Source organism: Bufo bufo, chromosome 9, assembly GCF_905171765.1.
Source record: "Bufo bufo chromosome 9, aBufBuf1.1, whole genome shotgun sequence".
In the NCBI taxonomy this organism is placed as follows: domain Eukaryota; kingdom Metazoa; phylum Chordata; class Amphibia; order Anura; family Bufonidae; genus Bufo; species Bufo bufo.
Genome location: NC_053397.1, coordinates 34,340,922 through 34,368,025, shown reverse-complemented (window position 1 = coordinate 34,368,025; position 27,104 = coordinate 34,340,922). Strand labels below are relative to the sequence as shown.

The 27,104-nt window shown below is 43.1% G+C and overlaps 1 protein-coding gene across 1 annotated transcript in view; it reads right to left on the bottom strand.

The window, feature by feature from the left end:
* The window catches only part of LOC120979106 (peroxisomal acyl-coenzyme A oxidase 2-like), a 69,085-nt gene that overhangs the window by 25,591 nt on the left and 16,390 nt on the right, over positions 1–27,104 (bottom strand). Inside the window, exons 4-10 of the mRNA XM_040407649.1 lie at positions 26,684–26,791; positions 26,458–26,577; positions 23,866–23,981; positions 18,698–18,870; positions 17,638–17,800; positions 6,097–6,287; positions 5,846–6,007 (exon numbers count right to left, since the gene is read on the bottom strand). Coding sequence (XP_040263583.1) covers positions 5,846–6,007; positions 6,097–6,287; positions 17,638–17,800; positions 18,698–18,870; positions 23,866–23,981; positions 26,458–26,577; positions 26,684–26,791 — 1,033 coding nt within the window. The remainder of the gene's footprint in view (positions 1–5,845; positions 6,008–6,096; positions 6,288–17,637; positions 17,801–18,697; positions 18,871–23,865; positions 23,982–26,457; positions 26,578–26,683; positions 26,792–27,104) is intronic.

Sequence of the window (27,104 nt, the reverse complement as noted above, 5' to 3'; positions counted from 1 at the left end):
TCATCAGCAAAAAGAGCGTGTTTGAGAGTCAATTTGCCTATTCTAATGCCTTCAATGTTCCGGCTAAGGTTTATTTTACGAGATAATGGTTCAATTGCTAGGTTGAACAATAGGGGAGAGAGAGGACACCCCTTCCTAGTACCCTTATATAGAGGAAATGGAGCTGAGAGGTACCCTGGGGTGTGAACTCTGGCCTGCGGGTTGGCATATACAGCTGATAAATATTGTCTGAAAGGTCCATGGAAACCGATACGGTCCAGAACAGACCCCACCCATCCCCAACTCACATTGTCAAATGCCTTCTGTGCATCTATGGTTATCATGGCCCGGGGATGAATGGGCTGTCGGATGCAGTTTCACCTCATCCAGTACCGCCAGTACTTTACGGACATTGGTTACGGCTGCCCTCCCCTGAAAAAATCCCACCTGAGCTGGGGCGATCAATGCAGGTAGAATAAGTGCCAATCGGTCAGCAAGGATCTTTGAGGCAATCTTAAGATCTACATTAATTAAGGAGATTGGATGATAGGACGTCGCTAATGTAGGATCTTTGCCTGGTTTAGGCAAAACCTTTATATGTGCTGTGTTAGTCTGAGCCAGAATCATAGAACCCCGCATGTACCCAGAATAGATCTGAGAAAGCCTGGGAGCAATATCCTGAGACAAACTGCGAAAAAAATTTGCCCATAAACCCATCCAGGCCAGCGGCTTTTCCTAAAGATAGAGATTTGATAGTTTTGGTGACCTTCTCTGTTGTTATCGGTGCGTTTAGCACTTCTCTATCTAGATCAGTTATAACGGGCAGTGGGACTTCATTCAACCATTTTTCCATCTCGGAGATCAGGAGACATGGATCTTTATACAGGGTGGCGTAAAACTCTCTCAGGATCTTATTTACATCCTGCGGATGTGTACAGACTCCTCCGTTATCATTTTTAAGAGTAGCTATAACAGTTGGAGCTCTATGGCCCCTAGCCCTTCTGGCTAGAAGACCACCAGCTTTATTCCCATATCTAAATAGATGTGCTTCCCACCTGGACTGAGCCATATCTTCCCATTTCTGGAGTACTTCCTCATACTCTGTTTTGGCCTTCTGCCACTTTTCCCCGCAGGATCAGGGACGGGGTGAGGGTAAACGCTGTGTACGAATCGCTAAGATTGGCACTGAGTCGGCCAAGTAAGCCCTTAATCGTGCGTTTGATATTGTACATGTATGTCATAATTCTACCTCTAAGAACCGCTTTCCCTGCGTCCCACAGTACTTGAGGATCAGCAGAGCCCTCATTGTCCTGTTTATATTCCCAGCCACCACCCTCTGAGGAGATCTCGAAAGTTTTCATCTTTTATCATATTAGAGGGGAATCTCCATATAAAGTCAGTGCCTTTGAGTATCGAGCCCTGTAATAGGAGTGATATTGGCGCATGGTCAGAGATTACCATATCTTCAATTTTGGGGTGTGAGTAGTAACCAATACCATCCCTAATAGTTAATATATAATTAATGCGTGACCATAAGCAATGGGCATGCGAGAAATTGGTAAATTCCCTACCTTCGGGGTTAAACAATCGCCATACATCAATTAAGTCAGCATCTTTCAGGAAATGCTGGAGTCTCTGATCCCCGAGGCCGGATCTAATAGGTGTCCCATCCATTTTTCTCCTATCAGCCGTCTGGCTTACTACCGCATTCATATCCCCTCCCACAAGTCTTAGTTAGCCTCTGCCTCAAAGAGATAAAAAAAATTCTGCATCAGGGTCATTGGGAACATAAACATTATAGATACTTGTATCCCCCCTCGGCGAAGTAAGATGTAAATGAGACAATCTTCCCACTTCATCATGTTCGTGTGCGTGGACTGTATACGGGAGGCCTCGCGTCAGCAGTGTGAGAACTCCATCTTTCTTCCCATTTGCCGGTGAGCCTTGTACCTCCCCCACCCACAGGCGTTTCATACGGGGAAAATCTACAAGCTTCAGATGTGTCTCCTGAAACAGGGCGATATCTGCGCCCCAACCGTTTCAAATGTTTTAAAATCATCATTTGATTACATGGAGATCTTAGCCCCTCAAGTACATTCCACGATATCACTTTTATAGAGCTAGCCATCATGGATCATTAGATGTGAGATAAAGAGTTGTTCAATTGCCACAGAGAGAGCAAACTGAACAAAAACTACCCCCCCCAGAGCCCCTTCCCCAAATAACAATTGAGAACCAACACCATAGTGGTGCATGAAGGGCAACACATAGCCCTATAGCAAACAAAACCAGAACAGTTACGGTTAAATGCTTAGCTAGAACTTCACTTTTTTCCAACATAAGGAGGAATACAGAAACAGAGGTGTACATTTCCCTGTAAGCAACGAACACAGGACATCATTCCTGGATGAGTGTAGGGTCATCAGAGAGCACAGAACATATAAGGGAATAGGGAGACTACGGTGTTACTGCCCAAGTACAAGAAACGTGCTAAGCATGATCATCCCTACGTCCAGTGCTCCCCGAGATTTTGAGTTACAAGAACACATGTCAGGTATTACCGGGTCAACTTCCCCGCCGGCGGGAACCCGTCCCTGCCGCCATCTTTAGGGAACCACAGTATATGTGTACAAGAGCCTAACAGACATATGAAATAAAATTAAAAAAAACTAAACACACTACAAGGAAAGTATAGAAGTTAATGGTCTAGTTCCCTGGAAAGTCTATTAGCCTGGATAAAACAAGGCAAACGTTAATACTTATCGCCCATGAGGATGCAGCAATGGCTTCTCATCCCGCCCCTGAAGCATCAGATGTAAGCGAGTCTCTGTTAGAGGTGGAGGAAAACCGGTGGGTATCTTCATCTCTGTGCCGGGTATGCTCCCGATGTGTCGCGGCCGAGTCCGCCACGTAGGTGAGTGCCAGCAGTTGCGTAGATTTTAGACACAGGATCTTCAAGACTTTAGAAGGTTCTGCCGGATCAATGAAGGTAGTGGCGGATCCATCGGAAGACCTTTAGAATAGCTGGGAACAGCAGCGCAAAGCAAATTTTCTCCCGAACCAGTGCAGTGCAAATGGGGGCAAACGCCCGTCTGCGTCTGCACACGTCCGCAGAAAAGTCTCCAAAAATGAGAACCAGGTGGTTCCGTACCATACTGTCACCCGACCTCCACCCCGCTTGTAGGCTCGTAGAATGGAGGCCTTATCTGAGTAGTCCAAGTATTTCACGATAACTTGTCTTGGCCTGTTGTTCCTGGGTGGTGTTGTGGCTGACTTCGGCTGGCGGAATTCAGTCAGGGAAGGCATACCCATACCCACTCTGTGGGCTCTTTCCACCTTGCAACGAGTAAAAATACCCAGGGCCTCAGGGAGTTCTTTTTCACAGAGTGTATCCAACTCACCAGCCGGAATCACCTCTGGGAGGCCGACAATGTGAAGGTTGCTGCGCCTTGAGCGGTTCTCGAGATAGTCTATCTTGTGCCAAAGCTTAGAGTTCTCTGCCAAGGCATTTCGCAGTTGCGCCTGAGTTGTGTTGGCAAGGGATTCAATCCCCTGTACTCTTGTCTCCAGGTCCTCAATCTTGCAGGCATGAAATGTGACCCTCTGCCTGCAGGGCTGCAAAGGACTGCGCAACTGTGGTTGACAAAGCCTCTTGGAGGTCGGGCAAGAGACACGCCGCCACCTCCACTGCCAGCAGTTTATAGTCAATGTCTAATTTATCAGAGTCCTCACCCACAGGGCAGCCGTCCGATCCCGCACACATCAGGGAACAGGGCTCCTCCGAGTTTTCCCGCATCGCAGCCATCTTGCCGTCCCCTGATGTCTTGGCAGTTTTTTTTTTTGTTTTTTTTTCCCCATGGGGATAAGAAATCGGTCCATAGACCAGGAGTTATTCTTCCTGACCGGTTGTCCTGACCGCAGCAGGTGTTGAGGCAGTCAGTTTGATAGGAATTCCGAATTCCGAGCTTTAGGGAGCGGAGCTCTCACTGCATGTGCAATGAGCAGGACACTGGTTCAGTTGGGGCTGCTATGCAGTGGGTCAGATTTGGGTGTAACTAAGTTCGTGACGCCAGTTGCAGCTTGCGCAGGTACTATAGAAGGGCCCTTTAAGATGGTATAGCTCATGTACTAGGTTAGGAATGCCAGAGGGGGATATTGTCTCTGTATTGTGTCAACGGTGTCTCCTACCTTAGTACGGCTGGACTCCTGTATCCTGGCTCACATGCAACAAAATTGAGTGTTGTAAATAGGAGTAATGGAGGAATGATGGAATTCCACACAGAGAATAGGGTCCAACTCGTCTTTACTTGAGGTTATCTTATGCAGCTCTAGATCCATACAAGTATACAGCAATAGTCTAGGGTCCCAGCAGGTGTTGGCAATATGTGGCAGGAATTATATCTATATATTCTGCATCTAGAACATATGCCTTTAAGAATCTGGCAGGTATCTGTCTTCTGCTCTGTCTATCTTCTGCTTTGTTTGGGCCTGACTAGCTATGGAGGTACTTATCTTCTCCTGGTATTTGGAATCTGTACTTACAGGACTGCTCGCAGGGAATGGTGGTTTCTTCCTGGAGATCTAGTAGTTCTGAAATTGGCTGCTTTCTTGGTCGTCCAGCTGAGGTAAGGAACTCAGGCTGGGAAGGTTGCTTTAGGCCTCAGGTTAGGCCTGAATCCTTAGTTGGGGTCCCTGTTTTCTGGGAGCTCCTATTCACACAGCCTACCCCAACAGGGGGTGGCTGGCACACACTCACTAAAACTTTCTGTCCTCCCTCTGAAGTAGGATCTGGGACATTCCACTCCTCCTCAGATGGGGGAACTAGCCTGGAATGGTTTATTCCAGTCTAGGTATACTAACTGGCCTTATGCTGTCTACATATTGCTGCCACCTGCTGGTGTACATTGGAAATTACAGCATATACATATTAAACACAAATGCAATGTCAGATTACAGAGGATATTAACACATTCACATCTTAACATAATGAAGCTGGGTGAAGAGAGTTTAGTGACATACTCTGGGATGTTACACATGCTGCCGATCATGTTTGCGCAGGAACCGGAAGTCATATATAAACACTTATTAAAGTCACATTCTTATCTGTAAAATAAGGATTGAGCTTTAATGAATGCTTATAATGTCAGAGAGCAGAGATAAGGAGTCTGTCACATCCCCAACTGAATGAAAAAAGAGAAAATCCAGAGGTTGCTAGTAGAGCATGTCAGCTCTGTACACAAAAAAGGAATCCATATTGTTAATAAAGACCAAAAGAAAAAATGAATTTTAGTTCAAAATACGTACAATGCACTAATAAAAAAAAAATTGCCCCCAAAAGCTGTACATGGCCTTTTAAGGTTCCTCCAGACCCCTTTCTCAATACACGCTCAACTTCTGTCAAGTGTATATATGTGTTCTAAACCAGAGAGGGGAGTAATTCGCTCCCAGGCCTGGATTCAACTATGTCCACTCCTTCTTCCCTCCTACCTGGCCCTTGAGATGGCCCAACAGCCTCTCTGCCACATAACAGTATGGTACTATGGTGGGTAATAGCTTTGTGGACCTGTTAAAAGATTCTGCATCTTGTCCTGGAGACTTCCAGTTACATTCCGGGATGGCAGGTTCTCTTTAAGAAGGCAAATGCTTCAATTCACCATTTTCTAAAGAGGGAAATTGCTGTACAGTCCGTCCCTCCACACCATAACCTTACTGCGGATATTCAGATTTGGTGCCATTTGGACTAACCCTGTCCTCCAACCACCAAAACATAACTGGTAAGTAATCTGCCTATGTATGAGACGGTTCTGTGATGTGCTATTGAACATCGGAAGAGGACATCAGAAGTTCAGTGCCAACCTTCTCTTACCTGTATGCCCTATACTCATATGCCTTCAGGTACACCTCCGGATTCAGGAAGTCAGCAGGTCTCATGGCCTTGCATCCACCAGCCCCTGGAGAGGATAGATAGGCTGTACTGGCTGGTAATGGTTTCCCCAACTGGGCACCAGTAAAACATTTGATCAAAAATCTAGGAAAAATAAAAAGTGAAAATGAATTCAGAAAGAAAATGCATGAACAACATCTCTGTAGATATCAGATATTGTTATATAGTGTTACCTTGCAGTTTGCAAGTGCAGGACGGTATTCTCCCCTTCGTAAGTACACGAAGCAGTCACTTTGGTGTAGAGAGAGGGTAAACCACTGTAAAGGGAATAGCCGTGGCCCCCACATGCCTTGCGGCAAACTTCTACTCCATTTGAGCAGACTTCTGTTGCGAAAGCCTTCATTCCGGCTGTAAGGGCATGGAGCTGAAAATACAAAAAAGATAGTACAATGTGAAAAACTAGATTATTTATTCTGTTCTACTCATCTACAAGCGTTACACAATCTACATAACATCTGTAGTGCCCTGGAGAAAGGGTATTTTGGACATTTGCCCCTATTGCTACTATGCAAAGACATCAACTCCCTACTTTATTGCACTTCAAAGGGTTGACTTGCACTATGATTTATGCTGTTTTGTGCACTTATACGGTTTTATATTGATGAACTGAATTTTATTTGGTTTATTATTGTCACGACCTTGTGTTAAGTTCGTAGCTTCATTTAGTTGCCTGCGGCAACGTTTAATGGTGTTTTCCCTGCTTTGCTGTGCACGGGGTTAAACTTGTTGGAGTGTGGTGGGTGTGACCTCAGGCCTCCTTATATGTTGATGTGGTGGAGCTGAGGTCAGTTTGAGTTTGCTTGTTGTCAGTCTGTGTTGGCGCTCTGCTCCCTGGCTGAATGTGTCATGCTGTGTGAGCCACCCTTAGTTGTCATTGTTATTATTTGTGTCTGTTCCCTGTACCCTTCCTCTCTGGTTTTGTTGTACGTCTAGTGTGGTGTGCCATGTCTGGTCTTTGTGGTGTTGTTACCAGCATGGCTGCTTGATGTGTCACTTTTGGTGTGTGTATGTTGCACTGGAGGGGTTTAAGCAATATGCAAGACTGTGTGCTTTCCAGCCTGGAACCTCCATGCTTCTTGTAGCCGCAGGGAGGTCCGGGTTGTCGTTGGTGCCTTCCTTCCATCTCGGCTGCGGCAGGTAAGAGTTGATATCATTTGTGGTGTTGCTGTGCTATTTACCTGCCGTGCTGTTTATAGTCTTGCACCCTGCCAGCTACTGGGCCTCTGGAGACGCCTGTCATCAGTGTCCTGGATGAACAGGTGTTCTCTGCCCTGTCACCAGCTGTAGGGCAATGCAGGGATACTTAGACTTTTAGGCACGTGGGTATGAGTCCCCTTACCTTTGAAGGGGGCTCATACAGCTAGGAGACTAGGGCCTGTTGAGGGAAGTTTTAGGAGGTGACCAGCTCCCTTTTCCCTGCATTGCAGCCCGGTAGCAAAGGACATTGCGCGATGGGGGGGATTCCCCCACTCCCCGTCGTGACAATTATCTTGTTCATTTGCACTGTTCCGTGGAAAGGGGTAATACACAGCCAGATAATACTGAGGGACTTTGGGACTTTTTACCTGTGCACTGAGAATCGATTACTTTTTCACAGTTATTAATTATAAGAGAATATGGAAAGCTATGTTTTTGAAGGAAAAAAAAAACAGACCTTTTGACAGTCTGATTAAGCTCTGTTAGACTGTTTATGTCTGAAAATTGCTTAGTTGTTCCCATTGACTTGTACTGAGGTTCTATACAAGTCTATGGCAGACTAAAATTGCAACATTACTTCTGTTTTCAACCCTCCCACTAGAATATTCTCGTTCATTTAGAAACTGTATAAAAGTAGAGCAGTCTTCTGCAGATAGGGACCCTAGTCTTCTGCAGATAGGGACCAGGGTTCAGTAGGAGAGAGTGCCAGACTGCACAAGTGACCAGAAGAAGATGCAGAAACGGGTATACTCTGCCACCGACCCTGGTACAACAGCGCTTTGACCAGGGGGCCAGCTGGCCGACTGAGCTACAGACCCTGGGCCACCAGCCCTTTTGGTCAGGGTACAAGTTTTCTGAAATAGAGAGGGACAACTAGCTCAGACCTTTCCTCAGCACAGAACCTTCTTCTGCCAGAGTGAAAACTGGAGAAGCTAATTTAGTGCCTTGCCTGTATTGCTTTCCATTTGAGTTCCACCAGTAAAAGAAGTGAGTGCTGATACCCCCACCAATCGCTAGGGCGAGGAGAAAGAAGTGCATGCATATAGCGCTCTATTTTCTTGCTGCAGGAACATCTATGGGCCCATCTCACTTCTGTGAGAGACACAATAAGTGAACACTTCTCTCTCCTTGTTCAAGTGATTGTGAGGGTCTCAGCACTGACACCCCCGCCGGGGATCAACACGTTTTATATGCGTCTATGACATATCAAAAGTTTTATAAAAACTCATTGACCCTTTAAATAGATATAATGAACATGTGTAGTTTTAAAGTGCAACTCTAACTTGGAGTCACTTATTAGTGAATGCCACTATAAACAGTTCAGATTATAATATCACCATCACATCGCAATGTCAGTAACAGAGCAGAGCACTGCCAGAGAAATCAGATTAGTTTCTGCAGCCCTGTAGGGGCCACTATCAGAGTATAGGTGCCATTTACAGCAGCTCTTATTCTGTGAATGTTTTGCCTACAGGGGCTTTTGAGATGATATCAGGATATTGTGATAGCCCCGATCAGTGATCCTTTCACAGAATACAAGCAGCATAATCCGCATTTACATCCTGCAGGCAGCACAGTTTTTAAGCAAGCATCCAAATAGATGTAATAGATGTCAGCTTTGTATACCCAGTAGACATGCTCCCTCCATACAGTATTTAAAGCATATGTACACCTTTGGGGACTTTTTTTTTATCACTGCCTTGTACTTATTTTGAGCTAAAAATATATATTTTTCCATTTGGTCTTTATTACAAATGTTTAGTCCCTTTCTCTGTACAGCCTTGAGATTCTCCAGTAGCAGGCTCTGTGTTTTTGCTGTGTTCTGGCCAGCAGTTCAGCTGACGGCTCCTTATCTCTAATTTCTTACCTCATAAACACTCTTAGGCCCCTTTCACACGAGCGAGTATTCCGCGCGGATGCGATGCGGGAGGTGAACGCATTGCACCCGCACTGAATACTGACCCATTCATTTCTATGGGGCTGTGCACACGAGCGGTGATTTTCACGCATCACTTTTGCGTTGCGTGAAAATCGCAGCATGCTCCTCTTTGTGCGTTTTTCACGTAACGCAGGCCCCATAGAAATGAATGGGGTTGCGTGAAAATCGCAAGCATCCGCAAGCAAGTGCGGATGCGGTGCGATTTTCACGCACGGTTGCTAGGAGACGATCGGGATGGAGACCCGAACCTTATTATTTTCCCTTATAACATGGTTATAAGGGAAAATAATAGCATTCTGAATACAGAATGCTTAGTAAAACAGGGCTGGAGGGGTTAAAAAAAAATAAAAAGTCATTTAACTCACCTTTATCCACTTGCTCGCGTAGCCGGCATCTCCGTCTGACTCTTTTACTGTATAGGACCTGTGGAGAGCATTAACTATAGTTTAAGGACCTGGGATGACGTCACTCTGGTCATCACATGGTACGTCACATGATCTTTTACCATGGTGATTCACCATGGTAAAAGATCATGTGACATACCATGTGATGACCATAGTGACGTCATCCCAGGTCCTTAAACTATAGTTAACGCTCTCCACAGGTCCTATACAGTAAAAGAGTCAGACGGAGATGCCCGGCATCGCGAGCAAGTGGATTAAGGTGAGTTAAATGATTTTTTATTTTTTTTAACCCCCTCCAGCCCTGTTTTACTTAGCATTCTGTATTCAGAATGCTATTATTTTCCCTTATAACCATGTTATAAGGGAAAATAATACTATTTACAGAACACCGATCCCAAGCCCGAACTTCTGTGAAGAAGTTCGGGTTTGGGTACCAAACACTCGCGATTTTTCTCACGCGAGTGCAAAACGCATTACAATGTTTTGCACTCGCGCGGCAAAATCGCGGGTGTTCCCGCAACGCACCCGCACATTTTTCCGCAACGCCCGTGTGAAAGAGGCCTAATAGTGCAGTTCTTACCTTTCTGATAGGAATGTGGCTTAAATAACCATTTATGATCATTTAGTAATTTAGAGATAATGGTTATTAGATGACACACACAGCGTGAAAGTACGATTCACACAGCTAGGCAAAAGTTTACCCAGAAGTTAAGCTGCTGAATATTTTTAATAACGACCAACTGAAAAAATTATTTTAAGCTTAAAATTTGTAAAATGCAATCATAAAAAAATTGCCCCTAAAGGTGTCAATACCCTTTAATATACGAGTCAAGCATGCAGTCAGGCCCATAAATATTGGGACATCGACACAATTGTAACATTTTTGGCACTATGCAATAGAGTTCAAGAAATCCAGCTCCACTTCGGTAAAGGAAAAATTTATTTTGCTTGCGGTAAAATCACATCCAGTTACAATTACAAAAGTCTTGTCTACGCGTTTCGGGCTACCAAAAACAATTCAAGCCCTTACTCATGACACAATACGACATTAAAAGTGGCAGTATTTATAGAGGGACTGCACCTGTCTTAACTGATTGTGGTCACATGACTGCGGACACCCTCTAAAAAATTAGAAAAAAGTAGAAATATAGTGGGCACTCAATATCTGGTCATACATATTGGGTACAACATGTTTATTTACTCAAAAATCAATCAATATAAAACACCTTATTATGAGACAATCAAAACACATTATAGACAATCCCTAAAAATTGATAAAGGAGTTAGTTATTAGTGAGTTAGAATGTTCCATAAAAATATTCCATAAAATTTATCAGAGAATTTTGCGTTGCTTGATAAGGTGTGCTTAATAAGATCCTGCTGTTATACTTCAATATTCTTGGAAAGAAGTCACTTAGGAGTCGTGGTTATATTGCACATATTTTTACCACTGCAGTCAATCTGGGTGTTAGTTCTTATTAGGGGTAGTTATATGCAGTTTAGCTATCGAATACTCACTGCTTGCTGTTCAATTCTTTCTGTGATCTGGCCGTGGTGGCGTCCCACCACAGGTCAGTACTCACCCCTAGTCTTTCACCCAGTGGCGTATGTCTGCCTGCAGTATCCTCCAGAGCTGTGGTTGCGGTGTTCGGTGACCTCCTTCCGGTTTCAGTTCGGCGTCCCAGGTGTTCAAAGCGTCCCACGTGATCAGAGCGTCCCACGTGACCTGGAAGCTATTCAATTCGCTTAATTAAAGCTCCTTACGTATTCCGGAGGTGGTACCAGCCTCCGTACATGTGATTTTATCAATGTTGTTATTGATTTTTCCACAACGGTCCGCTGAATGTTTCAGTAATATTACTATAAGACGTCTTCTTAATATAAGGATCTCATCCACTCCTGCTATACGCGTTTCGAGGTTGCACACCTCTTCCTCAGTAGCTGTTTTTTGAGATCCTATATTGCTTCCTTATATACCCTTATGGGTTGCGTCCTTTGGCTTAATTAGGGCTCCTTACAAAATCTGGTCAGGATCCTATAATCATTCCTTCATTTGCACCTTATTGAATGCATTATCTATGTATTCATAAGATATGGAATATACATCCTCCTCTGGCAATCAATATAATATCCTATCCAATGTCTGGAAATTCTTAATCCTCACTGCTATTTATATAAAGGTATACTATTCATGCGATTTTTATGCGATTTTGAATTTTATGCGAATTTAATGCGATTTTAAGTTTCATGCGATTCTAAATTTTCACCTTCTTTCTTCTCTTTATATAATGATAAGATTGTTCCCCCTTCTACATAATCATTAACATCTTATTGAACATTGACTCTTGTATAAAATGCATACATCTATACATACATTCATAAAATAAAATAAAAAATATATAAAATATAAAATATGGATTATACGGTATATTATCGTATACCTGAAGATTCTCACTATTCAGATGTATATAATATTTATGCGGTTTTCATGCGGTTTTATATTTCCCCCCTCCTTCCCTTTATATACTAATAAAACTGGGATTTGATTGTTCTCTGTTCTACACAATTCATGTTGGATTCATGTTTTTTTCCTGATTCATATTTATTCTTGGTTCATATTTATTCTCTCATGGCATGCCAAAAGTGTCACACATGTGGTATCACCGTACTCAGGAGAAGTAGGGCAATGTGTTTTGGGGTGTATTTTTACATATACCCATACTGTGTGTGAGAAATATCTCTGTAGATGACAACTTTTAAAAAAAAATTATACAAAGTTGTCAATTTACAGAGATATTTCTCTCACCCAGCATGGGAATATGTAAAAAGACACCCCAAAACACATTGCCCTACTTCTCCTGAGTACGGCGATACCACATGTGTGACACTTTTTTGCAGCCTAGGTGGGCAAAGGGGCCTAAATTCCAATGAGTATCTTTAGGATTCCAAACTACTTCTCACACTTTAGCATGTGACCCCATTTTGGAAAGAAGACACCCCAAGGTATTCCGTGAGGGGCATGGCGAGTTCCTAGAATATTTTTTTTTTGCACAAGTTTGCGGAAAATTATATATTTTTTTTCTCTTACAAAGTCTCATATTCCACTAACTTGTGACAAAAAATTAAATTTTACATGAACTCGCTATGCCCCTCACGAGATACCTTGGGGTGTCGTCTTTCCAAAATGGGGTCACATGTGGGGTATTTATACTGCCCTGGCATTTTAGGGGCCCTAAAGCATGAGAAGAAGTCTGGAATATAAATGTCAAAAATTTTTTACGCATTTGGATTCCGTGAGGGGTATGGTGAGTTCATGTGAGATTTTATTTTTTGTCACAAGTTAGTGGAATATGAGACTTTGTAAGAAAAAAGAAAAAAGAAAAATCTATTTCCACTAACTTGTGGCAAAAAAAAAAAAAATCTATGAACTCGCCATGCCCCTCAAAAGTGATCTTTATAGCGCCGCAGCGATTTTACTGTGTTTTTGCAGTGATCAGAAAAAAAAATATTCTGTCACTGTGGTGGGGCGGACTGAACGCAAGTGTGCGCACAAGATCAGGCCTGATCGGGGCGAACACTGCGTTTTTTGTAGAGCCTATAGAACATGTCCTATTCTTGTCCGCAATTGGACAAGAAAAGGCATTTTCTATATAGTTCTGGCAATGTGCGGATCCGCAAAATGCGGAAAGCACATTGCCGGTGTCCGTGTTTTGCGGATCCGCGGTGTCCGTGTTTTGCGGATCCGCAAAACACATACCGTCGTCTGAATGGAGCCTTACAGGGGGGTGATCAATGACAGGGGGGTGATCAACCCATATATACTCACTGATCACCCTCCTGTCATTGATCACCCCCCTGTCATTGATCACCCCCCTGTAAGGCTCTATTCAGACGTCCGTATGTGTTTTACGGATCCACGGATCGGATCCGCAAAACACATACGGACGTCTAAATGGAGCCTTACAGGGGGGTGATCAATGACAGGGGGGTGATCAGGGAATCTATATGGGGTGATCACCCCCCTGTCATTAATCACCCACCTGTAAGGCTCCATTCAGACGTCCGTATGTGTTTTGCGGATCCGCGGATCCGCAAAACACATACGGACGTCTGAATGGAGCCTTACAGGGGGGTGATCAATGACAGGGGGGTGATTAGAGAGTCTAATATGGGGTGATCAGTGGTTAATAAGGGGTTAATAAGTGACCGGGGGGGGGGGGGTGTAGTGTAGTGTGGTGCTTGGTGCTACTTACAGAGCTGCCGGTGTCCTCTGGTGGTCGATCCAAGCAAAAGGGACCACCAGAGGACCAGGTAGCAGGTATATTAGACGCTGTTAACAAAACAGTGTCTAATATACCTTTTTGGGGTTAAAAAAAATCGCATCTACAGCCTGCCAGCGAATGATTGCCGCTGGCAGGCTGTAGATCCACTCGTTTACCTGCCGATCCTGTGAACGCGCGCTCCTGTGTGCGCACGTTCACAGGAAATCTCGCGTCTCACGAGAGGACGCGCCGATGCGTCCAGGAGGAATAACCCGGCCGCCCGCATCCCTGCGTTAGGCGGTCGGGAGGTGGTTAAGCGAATTGAATAGCTTCCAGGTCACGTGGGATGCTCCGACGCTCTGATCACGTGGGACGCTTTGAACACGTGGGACGCCGAACCGAAACTGGAAGGAGGTCCTCGAACACCGCAACCACAGCTCTGGAGGATACTGCAGGCAGACATACGCCACTGGGTGAAAGACGAGGGGTGAGTACTGACCTGTGGTGGGACGCCACCACGGCCAGATCACAGAAAGAATTGAACAGCAAGCAGTGAGTATTCCATAGCTAAACTGCATATAACAACCCCTAATAAGAACTAACACCCAGATTGACTGAAATAATATCCAGCAGTGGTAAAAAATATGTGCAATATAACCACGACTCCTAAGTGACTTCTTTCCAAGAATATTGAAGTATAACAGCAGGATCTTATTAAGCACACCTTATCATTCAATGCAAAATTCTCTGATAAATTTTATGGAATTTTTCATGGAATATTTTTATGGAACATTCTAACTCACTAATAACTAACTCCTTTATCAATTTTTAGGGATTGTCTATATTGTGTTTTGATTGTCTCATAATAAGGTGTTTTATATTGATTGATTTTTGAGTAAATAAACATGTTGTACCCAATATGTATGACCAGATATTGAGTGCCCACTATATTTCTACTTTTTGCAATTCCTTAATTTGTGATTAGGGTGAATCACATAATAGTGAGAGCACCTGTCTGTGTTAACAGGAAGGGTAAGCCACTATCTATATACGTTACCCTCTAAAAAATGCCACGCTTATGGGCAAAACTTCTCATGAGAAAAATAAAAAAAACATACACTAGACAATAAGAAAGCCTATACATATAGTGGCTGTAGGAAATAAGAAATAAAGGAGAAAGTTTTTTTCATAAAAATTGGGAAGCTGCAGGGACACTAATAGTGTAGGTTATTGTTGCAGAATTAAATCGAAACGTTTGTTCAGACCATCAGGTTGCTGCGTGTTCAGTGCGAAAATCCAAAAGGATTCTCTATTTAATAATTTTCTTCTGTGGTCTCCTCCTCTTTTGGGCAGTAGGACCCTTTCTATACCCTGTACCACCAGATCCGATGTGTCACCACCATGGCAGACAGCAAAATGCAGACTAGCTGCAGATATATTGCGGCTGCCATGGTGGGGCACATTGGAAATGTGTTTGCGTATTCTGGCTTTGATGGCATTAGTGGTGCAACCCACATATTGCAGTTTGCATTTTTTACATGTAATTAAATAAACTGCAAAGGTTGTGTTACAATTGAGGTATGTTTTCATTTGAAAAATCCTGCCATTTGAAGCTGAGACAAAGGTATTGGAAATCGACATATGGGTGCAACAGATGCATCTATGATGTCCGCACCTGTAGCTCCCTTTAGTCGTAAGCCAGACAGGCTGCGTTTTTTTCTTTTCCTGGTATAGGCTCGGACTAACATAGTTTGCGATGGTAGGCGCTCTTCTAGCTGCACATTTAACCCCATCCGCAACTATGTCAGTCCATTCCTTATCATATGCCAGAACAGGAAAGTGTTTCTTTATGATGTAACAGATTTGTGTGAACTCTTTTTAGTTTTAGTTTTGTTTTTGTTTGCAACTATACTGCGGAGTTCATCCCCCTTAAACATACTCTCCTGCTCTGGATAGATCAGAGACCCTCTTTCAATGTCAATGACCTGCCGTATTACATCATCAACATGTCTTGTGGCATATGCTCTTTTGTATAATCTATGGGCGATATTTTCAGCCTCAATCATGAAGCTTTTTTCATCCGTGCAGATTCTCCTTGCACGGATTTTCTCGCCCCTCGGTATGTTTGCTATAACATGTCTGGGATGACAGGATGTGGCATGTAGGGTCGTATTCCCTGCCAGGGGCTTTCTGTAAGTACACGTATGGATTTTACTGGTGGAAGGATCCCCCTCAGGCGCAGATCCAAAAATGAAATCTCCTGTATATCATGGTGTATACTAAAAGAAATAGTATCCACACAGGAGTTTTGGCTCTATACACCACCACAATGGATTTGAAATGAAATGAACAAGATGTGTTTTAACTGCAGACTGTCAGCTTTAATTTGAGGGTATTTACATCCAAATCAGGTTAACGGTGCAGGAATTACAACAGTTTGCATATGTGTCTCCCACTTGTTAAGGGACCAAAAGTAATTGGACAATTGGCCTCTTGGCTGTTCCATGGCCAGGTGTGTGTTATTCCCTCATTATCCCAATTACAATGAGCAGATAAAAGGTCCAGAGTTCATTTCAAGTGTGCTATTTGCATTTGGAATCTGTTGCTGTCAACTCTCAAGATGAGATCCAAAGAGCTGTCACTATCAGTGAAGCAAGCCATCATTAGGCTGAAAAAACAAAACAAACCCATCAGAGAGATAGCAAAAACATTAGGAGTGGCCAAAACAACTGTTTGGAACATTCTTAAAAATAAGGAATGCATCGGTGAGCTCAGCAACACCAAAAGACCCGGAAGACCACGGAAAACAACTGTGGTGGATGACCGAAGAATCCTTTCCCTGGTGAAGAAAACACCCTTCACAACAGTTGGCCAGATCAAGAACACTCTCCAGGAGGTAGGTGTATGTGTTTCAAAGTCAACAATCAAGAGAAGACTTCCCCAAAGTGAATACAGAGGGTTCACCACAAGATGTAAACCATTGGTGAGCCTCAAAAACAGGAAGGCCAGATTAGAGTTTGCCAAACGACATCTAAAAAAGCCTTCACAGTTCTAGAACAACATCCTATGAAAAGATGAGACCAAAATCAACTTGTACCAGAGTGATGGGAAGAGAAGAGTATGGAGAAGGAAAGGAACTGCTCATGATCCTAAGCATACCACCTCATCAGTGAAGCATGGTGGTGGTAGTGTCATAGTGTGGGCATGTATGGCTGCCAATGGAACTGCTTCTCTTGTATTTATTGATTATGTGACTGCTGACAAAAGCAGCAGGATGAATTCTGAAGTGTTTCAGGCAATATTATCTGCTCATATTCAGCCAAATGCTTCAGAACTCATTGGACGGCGCTTCACAGTGCAGATGGACAATGACCCAAAGCATACTGCAAAAGCAACCAAAGAGTTTTTTTTTAAGGCAAAGAAGTGGAATGTTATGCAATGGCCAAGTCAGTCACCTGACCTGAATCCGATTGAGCATGCATTTCACTTGCTGAAGACAAAACTGAAGGGAAAATGCCCCACGAACAAGCAGGAACTGAAGACAGTTGCAGTAGAGGCCTGGCAGAGCATCACCAGGGATGAAACCCAGCGTCTGGTGATGTCTATGCGTTCCAGACTTCAGGCTGTAATTGACTGCAAAGGATTTGCAACCAAGTATTAAAAAGTTAAAGTTTGATTTATGATAATTATTCTGTCCCATTGCTTTTGGTCCCTTAAGTTGGAGGCACATATGCAAACTGTTGTAATTCCTGCACCGTTCACCTGATTTGGATGTAAATACCCTCAAATTAAAGCTTTTAAATCCATTGTGGTGGTGTATAGAGCCAAAAATGTTACAATTGTGTCGATGTCCCAATATTTATGGACCTGATTGTAGGTGATCTACAAGATTGAACAAAGTCATCATTGTACCTCAGGAAGCGAGTTAAAGTTCTCCTTCTTAATCTCACTGTACACGTCGTGGTAAAATGTAGTCACATATTTTGCTGTAAAACTGACAGCATAACACATAGCCACGAGGGGAAAAAGTTTTTGTTGCTGAGTTTGGTAATCAAGGATTTTTGGTTCTTTGTCCCTAGGGTGAAAAATAAAAAAAAGTCACAATAAAGCATGGAAAAAACATAAAGAGCTGCCTGTAATTTCTGATAATTTCTTACCAGCATGGAAACCATTACCACTTCTGATGAAACTCTCAAGTCTCCACTATAGTGGTAGCCTGTATTTGATCTTAAAGGGGTTGTCCGCTTTAAAAAAATCTTTTTTAATTACCATTTTGAGGAAAACTGAGTTAATAGAGGAGGAAGGGGTGTTTCACCAACTATGGGCCCTTATCTGTTGTTAGTACTACCTAAAGAAGGTGTATCTTTCTCTCTGAAGGACCCAGCATGGCCAGGCAAAAATAGGGGGGAGCACATTTATTTTAATGAAAACCATGCAATTGCTGACTTTTCCTGTAGAGGCGCTGCAGGGAGACTGAACAACCCTCAGATTACAGCTGATTGTTGGGGTACACTCATCGAGGGATCCTTCTAACAAAAAAGGTGGACAACTCCTTCAAGTGATGACAGCTATTATGTTCAGACTACAGCCTAAGGATGAGTGATGTCACCAAGTCAACCTGTGATCTCATGAGAAGTCAATAAAAACTCACTGGGTAGGTGAAAAAATTAAAAATTTGTGGCTCCCGATGTGACCGCTATTACAGTTCGCTTTCCTAGAGGCCTCATGAACAAACCTGCCTAGTTATACAGGGATAGAGAAAGTTGAATTGATATTTAAGAAAGTTGGTTGACAAACATTGATGTAGGTGTTATGGCGGCCATATTAATTGTCACTTCTTTGAAAAACAATCATTATTATGAATGGTTGAGTAGAAGTTTCAAAAAACTTGACAGAAGAAGACAACTGAAAGTTATACACATGTAGAAGGTTCTTGGTGATATACATGGTCATCGAATGCTGGAGAACATACCCTGGTTTTAGCTCTGACTGGCGTCTCACAGCAGAATATCGGACAGAGATGGTACAGGCTTTCATCAGAGCATCCAGAACCTCGTTTTGGAGCATGCTGCACCTTGCAGCGATCATGGAGAAATAGTTCATCTTGTCAGATCCACGTTTAACATAGGAGCCATCAGGCAGAACCTGGTGCCAAAGAGGTAATCAACATCAATATCTCTACTGTACAGAATTTATGGAAATATCAAGCACTGGATTATTATACGTTTCTCCTGTTGTACAGCGTGAAAGATGTGGAACGGCACACATGCTGGTGCCATGGTGTCTCTACTGGATAATCCCTTTTCTGGTCTCACAATTTATAAAAAGTTTATTCTCCACACACCTATAGGGCCATGAACACGGCTTGTGAATGGCCCAACTATGCTTATGGGTTGAAACATCACTAGGTGTGCGGAGAATAAATCTCTTGAGACGCGTGTGTGGCTGATAACAGATTCTACATGAAGCAGTATCACGAAAAGTACTTTCCTTCTCTCGCGGCTGGGGTGATACGTCCTCGGCTATGTTCACACACAGTCCTTTATTTGCAGTAATATACCATTCACATGTTTCATCATAGCTGACATTGTGAGGTCCCGGCCTTCCCGATGTCTGTTCCTGCCCTACACCATCTACTGCTGGGACATCACATACTATGTAGAACCCCGTGATCGGCCCCATGTGGGACATTCTCCTTGGTATTGCAGGCACAGCCACCATCAGCGTTGTAATGGGGAATATTTGTATCTTCACTTTTTAGTATCTAATTTATGATATTGATTAAATCTCTATCCATCCAGCATCAGACTGATGTCCCTTGGGTCCAAAGGAAATTATTCTGAGGGCCCAAACCTCTGTTTATACAGGACTTTTAAGGCCATGTTTAATTAGGGGTCCATTATTGTCAAAACATGGGCCCACCAGAGGATTTTCTGGTACTCAGCTGGGCCAAATCAACCCCGTACCCATCTAATATCTGTCTATCGACTCAGCTTTTCACTGGGTTCTTAGTCGTTCGCTTCCTTGTATAGTTATTTACATCCCAGGTTACATTATCATATCTGCTCCACCAGATTGGTGACATGGCTCCCTGTCTTTCCTGGGCTGGACATTAAGGATCTCTTAAATATAATGGATTACATCCCTAAAAACACTCCCATCAGCCAGAAAGATGGAAATGGTTCCTCCAAGCTTTTCAGAGATCTGAAATGTGACCTGTCAGAGGTTTTAAGATGGCCATTTACCCCTCAGACTCTTGTCTTTGCTGTGGGTCTCCACAAGCAGATATCACTCATAGTCTGTGGTCTTGTGGGATAATTGAACCTTTCTGGTCAAGGGTCACGGGACTTTACCCAAACACACTTAAAGGGGTTTAACAAAATTTAGTTTTACCGATGACCTATCCTCTAATCTTTGGCTATTGGACACCTGGGACCCCCACTGATCAGATGTTTGAGAAGGCACTGGAGCTCGCAGTAGCGCTGCGGCCTTCTCTCAACTCGCCAAGCACAGCGCTGTACATAGTATAGTGGCCGTGCGCGGCATTGCAGCTCAGGCCCACTCACTTCTACGGGGCTGAACTGCACCAAGGCCATGTGACCAGTGAACAGAACTTCACATGGTCTAGGAAAAGCTGTGAGAAGGCCGTGGCGCTAATGTGAGCACTGATGCCTTCTCAGACAACGCGGTTGTCGGACCCCCACGGATCAGATACTGATGACCTGAGCGGACACAAAGCAACATTTTTGTGATCCAGGGACAATAAAATTGCTTCACATGATCTCTGCAGCTGCACGTGAAGCCATTCTACAAAAATGGACAGACCCCCAAGTCCCAGATTGGGTTGAAGTAACTGGTCATAAAGAACTTTAGGTCAAAATGTTTTTTCATATATGAAAGTCCTAGCCATCCATTCTCTCACACCCCATTCAGAATACAGTCAAAGATCACTTCACATACACTACGTGGTACCTGAAATACAGGGTGATCCCCTTTGCATGTTATATGGCGCCACTTATGGAAGGAGCAGCTGCGGACTCAGACTTTCCCCCTTCCTTCCCTTTTTTTTGTAACGCTGCTTGTTCTCTGTATTAATGTGAACACCGAGGACAGTGTTGCCTGATGTGTTCGATCACTGCTCCCGACTCTTGTCCAAGTCTCCGATTACCTGTGCCATTTTCTTTGAGGACCTTGTGTTGCCCTGTTACTGCTGCTCATCCACAGCCCATATCTTTACCCACTTGAACTTTTAACATCTGCCTTTCCCTAGAAAGCTTACCTAAATATGGCTTGTGGGCCGGAGCCTCGGACAGGTAACCTATATGGTAGATTATGTTGTGCCTTTTTGATGGTTTAGTTTCGAAGAAATTGATGAAAATTTGACTAAATACATAAAAAAAATAATTGTCTAATATCTATCTAATATCTACTATATATCTATAGATCTACTATCTGTATATCATCTACCATCTAATATCTTTCTATCATATATCTATTTATCTATTATATATCTACTATCTAATATTTCTCTATCATCTATCTAATATCTACCTATCATCTATCATATACTGTATCTATTATCTATTTATATATTATATATCTATCCACCTACCTACTATCCACCTACCATCTACCTCTTTCTTTATGCATCTATCTAATCTACCATTTATCTTATCTACCCTACTGTGAATTAAATGCAGAGAATTTGCAAATAAATTATGGTTCAATTTGTTTTTATTGAAAACCATATACATTTGAAAACATGCAGTATGAGCTAGTTACATTTGAGTATATGTATTTTGTGGGTATTACCATAGTACAAATCAAGTCAGTACATAGAAAAAAGAGTCATCAAACATCAATATTAGACGGATGAGGTAGAACAGGGGGAGACAAGACAAGGGATCCGGGGGGAAGGGTAAGGAGGAAGGGGGGGGGGGGAATGAGATTGAATTGGCAATCTATACAAGATATGACTGCAGTCAGACTGGATAGAATATTTTAAGTGGTAGATCCTGAGGACAACCAACCCGAGAAACCTGCTGATGCACGGAACTGGTACCAGGCCTCCCATTGTTTAGAGTGAGCGACTCCAAGACCTTGATCTTCGGATCCCAGCTCCTCAAGACGTGCCAGAGAGTCCAACGCATTAACCCAAGTGATCCTAAGGGGACTATCTGGCAATCTCCAAGCCCTGGGAATTATTTGACGCATTGCTATAACAAAAAATCTAAGAATGCCCTTCTTGACTATCTTAATTCTGCCCGGGTAAACTGAAAGGAGAGCTATCTGGGGCGACAAAGGGATATGGATTTTGAACAAATATTTGTGTAGCTTGAAGATGTCATTCCATAGTGTTGCTACTCCCGTACACTCCCACCAGATGTGTAGCATAGTGCCTCTATCTTTCGAACACCTCCAACACGTGTCTGGAACCAAGGGATAAAACTGGTTAAGTTTAACCGGGGTCCTATACCATCTAGACCAAATCTTATAATTAAGTTCCTGAATCCTGCAGGAAATTGAAGATTTATGGGTGAAAAGGAGAGATCTTTTCCATTGATCAGGTGTGAGAGGATATCCCAACTCAGATTCCCATGATAGCATAATTTTCTTAGTTGGGGGAGGGAACTCTTCTGTGTCATCCCCGATCTCTCCCGAGTTCAGAATGGCATATATAAGAGATATAGAATGCCCAGGAGCAGAGGAAGCTAGGCATAGTTTCTCAAAATCAGTCACTGAGGATTGAAGTTGCATACCGGGTGCCAGAGATCCAATGAAACTGCGTAATTGTAGGTAGTGAAACCATCGCCCTGGAGAGTCAGGTATAATATGGCCTAGGTCTTTAAGATCTTTCAACCCTCTAACTGAGTATATATCTTTGACTCTAATCTGGGGTCTGGCATGTAAGCTGAGGGCTGGTAGAGCTAACAGTGCGGCTGGCATCAACGGATGACCAGATATGTTTGTGAGAGGGCCAGGGATCGTAACCAATCGAGTTGTAGAGGCGAACCTGATCCAAATGTGTACTAGAGAAGATAGAAAAGGTGATAACCTTTGAATGGGCATTTGGGTCAGTGTACTTGTCGGATACCAGAAAACGCCTGGGATAAGACCAGGGGCTAGAGTGTGTTCTAATTCAACCCAAAGTTTTCCCTCAAGATTATGGGTAAGGTCAATCACGCAGTTGGCGACCGCTGCTCTGTAGTATGATAGGAAGTTAGGCAAACCTGTGCCTCCGTGTTCCTTGGACTTGATCATAAGATTGTAGCTCAACCTGGCTTTGGATCTACCCCATATAAAGCGAGAAGTGAGTTTCCTTAAACGTGTGAAGTAAGAGGCTGGGATCCGACAGGGGATTGTCTGGAATAAATAAAGAAGTCTGGGTAGAACGTCCATTTTTAATGTGTTTATTCTGCCATGCAAATAAATTATGCTGAAGATACTAAAAATCTGCTGAACGTATATTATGTGACACAGTGGTGACCCTTATGTAAGCAGAAGATGCGCATGTGATCCTTAAACAAGGTGTCACCCATGGCTTGCAGAAGTTTTAATAAGTCTCAAGTGACAGAAGTAGTCAAACACCGGATGCGACTACTCCACCCAGGACCGCCTGACTACAGTGTGCGCACAGGTTCTCTCTCTTAGATGCTTGAGAAAGTGTATTACAGCCAAAGGCAGGTTCCCACGGTGAGAGATCCACGACCCTTGGGTTTCTGCTGTGGATTTTCAGTTTATATGCTGCAGTTGTAACCATGGATTTCAATAAGGCTAAACTGCGAATGGCTGCTGATCGCGGTTTCCATGCCAAGAATGAACATGCACACCACTGTATATCTAGAACAGCAGGGTTTAACTGTTCTGTAGGCAACATGTGGCCGTACCGTGGGGCCAATATGCGATTTGTTGGTGCTATAATGAGGTATGATACACAGATGTCATCAGACAAGGACTAAAACAGGATCGGGCATAATGCTGGCTAAAAAAAAAAAAAAAAAAAAGCACATAAATCTGCACTATTTATCAAGGTTTTGGTGCATTTACGTGGTTTTTGGTAACAACCCCATGGAAATCTATGGGGAAAACCACTATACACAAGGGACCTGATGACTTAAAAGATATATAAGCAAGTGTTACCTGTGAATATCTGCTTAACATGTTTTCCTTAGGGATGCGAATATTTCTCATTATGAGGAATCCATTGTCAAGGCTCTCAAAGGACATCTTAGGTCCAATGTCCCCGACAGTTATTCCTAAAAAGAGGTAAATGATCTGCTCTGTTATAGACCGAAATGGAATATCAAGCCTCTGTCAGCAGGATCAACCCTATTAAACTAGCCATAATGCCTGGTAGGGATGACTTTGCTGATTTGCCAGAAATAACGGCTTTCAAAATAGGCAAATTAGGGCTTACATTCCCCAAGGGCTGGCCCTACCCACTGCAGCTTAGCTCCTCTGCTTCCCTGGACAGTCCCCCCCCCCCCCCCCCCCCCCCCTCCACCTGGAAGCCTGGCTATTTTTTTTAAAGGCTTTATTTTTCCATTTTCACAGAAAAGTAAACAATACATTGAATAGGGGAACAACCCCCTCAACACAATGTAACCTCAAACATCACATTCAATTGACAGGCAAAATGATAGGATTACATATAGATGATGCATCTTCATGTATAGAGGACGTTAACACAATTCACATCCATCATAAAACAGAGATGTTGTCATAAAGCAGAGTTATCTCATTAGTGGAAGCCTGGCTATTTAATCTATTGGCGGGGGGTGCGTCCGGGGAAGAAAAGCAGAAGAGCTTAGGTGCACCAAGTGGCTTGGGCCAGGCCTTGGTGCACTTTGTCCCTAATTTGCATATTTTAAAATTAGCACTTATTTTTCTTATATGCAGCAATAGATTGGGGGAAAAAGGCATATTGTCAGTCGGCCGGGGTTGATCCTGCTGACAGATACTCTTTAAAGAAACTGGTCAAGTTAAAATAAAAATATAAATTTATATAAATATATATATTGTAGGAAGGAACAAGGGGTCATCATTGATGGATGGTACATATCACCAAAGTTCCTGGCCTCGGTGAGGTAAGAGCCGGTTTTTCTCAAAGTGTCAGTTTTGCAGATTGCAGTCTGACACTTCAGCTGTCTTAGTATGGCTGCAAAGCTAACCCGGGACGGCTCTTATTGGGAGTAGTCAAAGTGAAGGGTGGGTGGCTACTCCCCACGTTCCAGGCCATGTCTTGGTTTGGGATATAAAACACAGGCAGCACTGTCAGGTGGTGTGGATTACTCCTCTCTGACAGTGGAGCACTGCCAGTCTCTGTGTTGGGGCCTGGGAGTTTGGGCCGGGATTAAGGCCTGCTACCTTGTTTGTGTGAAAGCACGTGGAATCTGCTTTCTACAAGGACTTCTGCGTTACTGCCTGGTGTGAACGAACACCAGAATCATGGTGACAGTTTTTTCTGGGAACTGATTTTTTTTGTCACTTACTTAATGTGTGAATAAATACCAAATGCTTTTATTCTATAAGAAATTATTCTTGTCTTAGATCTCAGCATTGTGCTTTTCTTCTGTTATTCCTCCTGGAAATGTATGACTTCACTAACAACTGGGTGCTACTATCCCGTAGGGTGTTGTCCCTCCACAGTTTGGCACTGTCAGCTCTGATTGGTCAGTGCTGTTGTGTAGGAATACGCCCCTTTTGACAATGGGAATAGTAAAAATCGGCAGTTAATTTATGCATACGTTGCCTGCAAAAATGACAGAGGAACTGCACAATGCGGAGTTCTAGGAGGTAGCTCTGGAATTGTTATTGTATGGGGAGATGGAGACCAAGACTTTTATCTGTATTACATGAAATGGACAACCTGTCCTTTACCTGCTATTCGGGGAACGAAGGATTGGGCATATTGGATTTCATTATGCCCTATCATTTATTCCATGCATATGGGGGAGCCATGACAGATATCTGTAGGCCGGCAGTTATCTTAGCTTTATAGCCAGGTTTACATCGGTCAGGGTGACGCCAACTGTGAACCAGGCAAAAGTGCCCAAAATCAGTGTCCAACCTCACTTTTGCTCTTTGGACTGAATGGACTTGAATCCATGTTTTAAAGGCCATGTACACCTTTGGGGGCAATTTGTTTTTATTAGTGCATTGCACTCCTTATGAGCTAAAAATCATTTTTTTCAATTAGTATTTATTAAAAATATGGAGTTCTTTTCTCTGTACAGAGCTGAGATTCTCTACTAGCAGGATCTGAATTTTCTCTCTGCTCTTTCAGGCAGGGAGCTGATGGGCTCCTTATCTCTGCTCTCAGACATTATAAACACTCATCAAAGCTCAATCCTTATCTTATTGATAAGAATGTGGCTTAAATAAGTGTTTATGACCTCTTAGTGATTTAGAGTTAAGGGTTATTAGGTGACCGGCACAAAGTGAAAGTAGGATGCACACAGCTAGAAAAACAGTTACCCTTTGTGACAGAACGGCTCAATATTTTTAATAAAGAGCTATTGAAAAAGTGATTTTTAGCCCCAAAAGGCGTAAAATACAATCATAAAAAATTAAAAATTAAATTTTTAAAAAAAATTGTCCCCAAAGGTGTACATAGCATTTAAGAAGCTGTTATAGCGGCAAATAACTTTTGGAAATGAGATGTCGGATAAGCTTACACAGTGCATGGGTCATGTTCAGGTGTCCACGTACAAACAGTCTAGTGATTGTTACCTTGGAGTGGAGAGTGGTCCTCAAGACTTCGGACCTGGACTATGAATGGATGCATGCCGTATTTATTTCCGTTGCTATATAGCTGAGCTAGGACCACAGCATGAGTGCTGGTTTTTCCTACTGCACATATCAAAAATACATAAATAACAGGACGTTATGTCACGTTTTATAATATATCAAAAATTGGAGCGCAAAATGGTTAAAAAAAAATAAATGTATGACTTACAATCTCCCGGCCACCATTTTGTTGCTGTAATCTGGGGAGTGTCTATTATAAATTCCTGGGTGGAAGGGTCAAACGTGGCCGTGGTCTCTAAACCCCGCAAAAATGATCCTGCAAATGCATAACATAAAGACATAAAATATGCAGACGGTTTAGACCATGTGGCAAACGTACTCCAGTAGCAGTGTCCCTATACAGTACAAGTGCGCCGATCAGTCTGGGGCTCAATTTTCGTGCCATATATATGTGTAGTACAAAGGTGTTTTATAGTACGGTAGTACCACACAGAAATACCATAAAGTACAGGTCAGATACACCATAGCAGTGCCACATACAGCCATATGTAAAAGGTGCAAACACTTGGTTGTTGGGTGATCACATCTTTCATTTGGCAGCACGTCATCCTGTATAACCAAGGGATTTG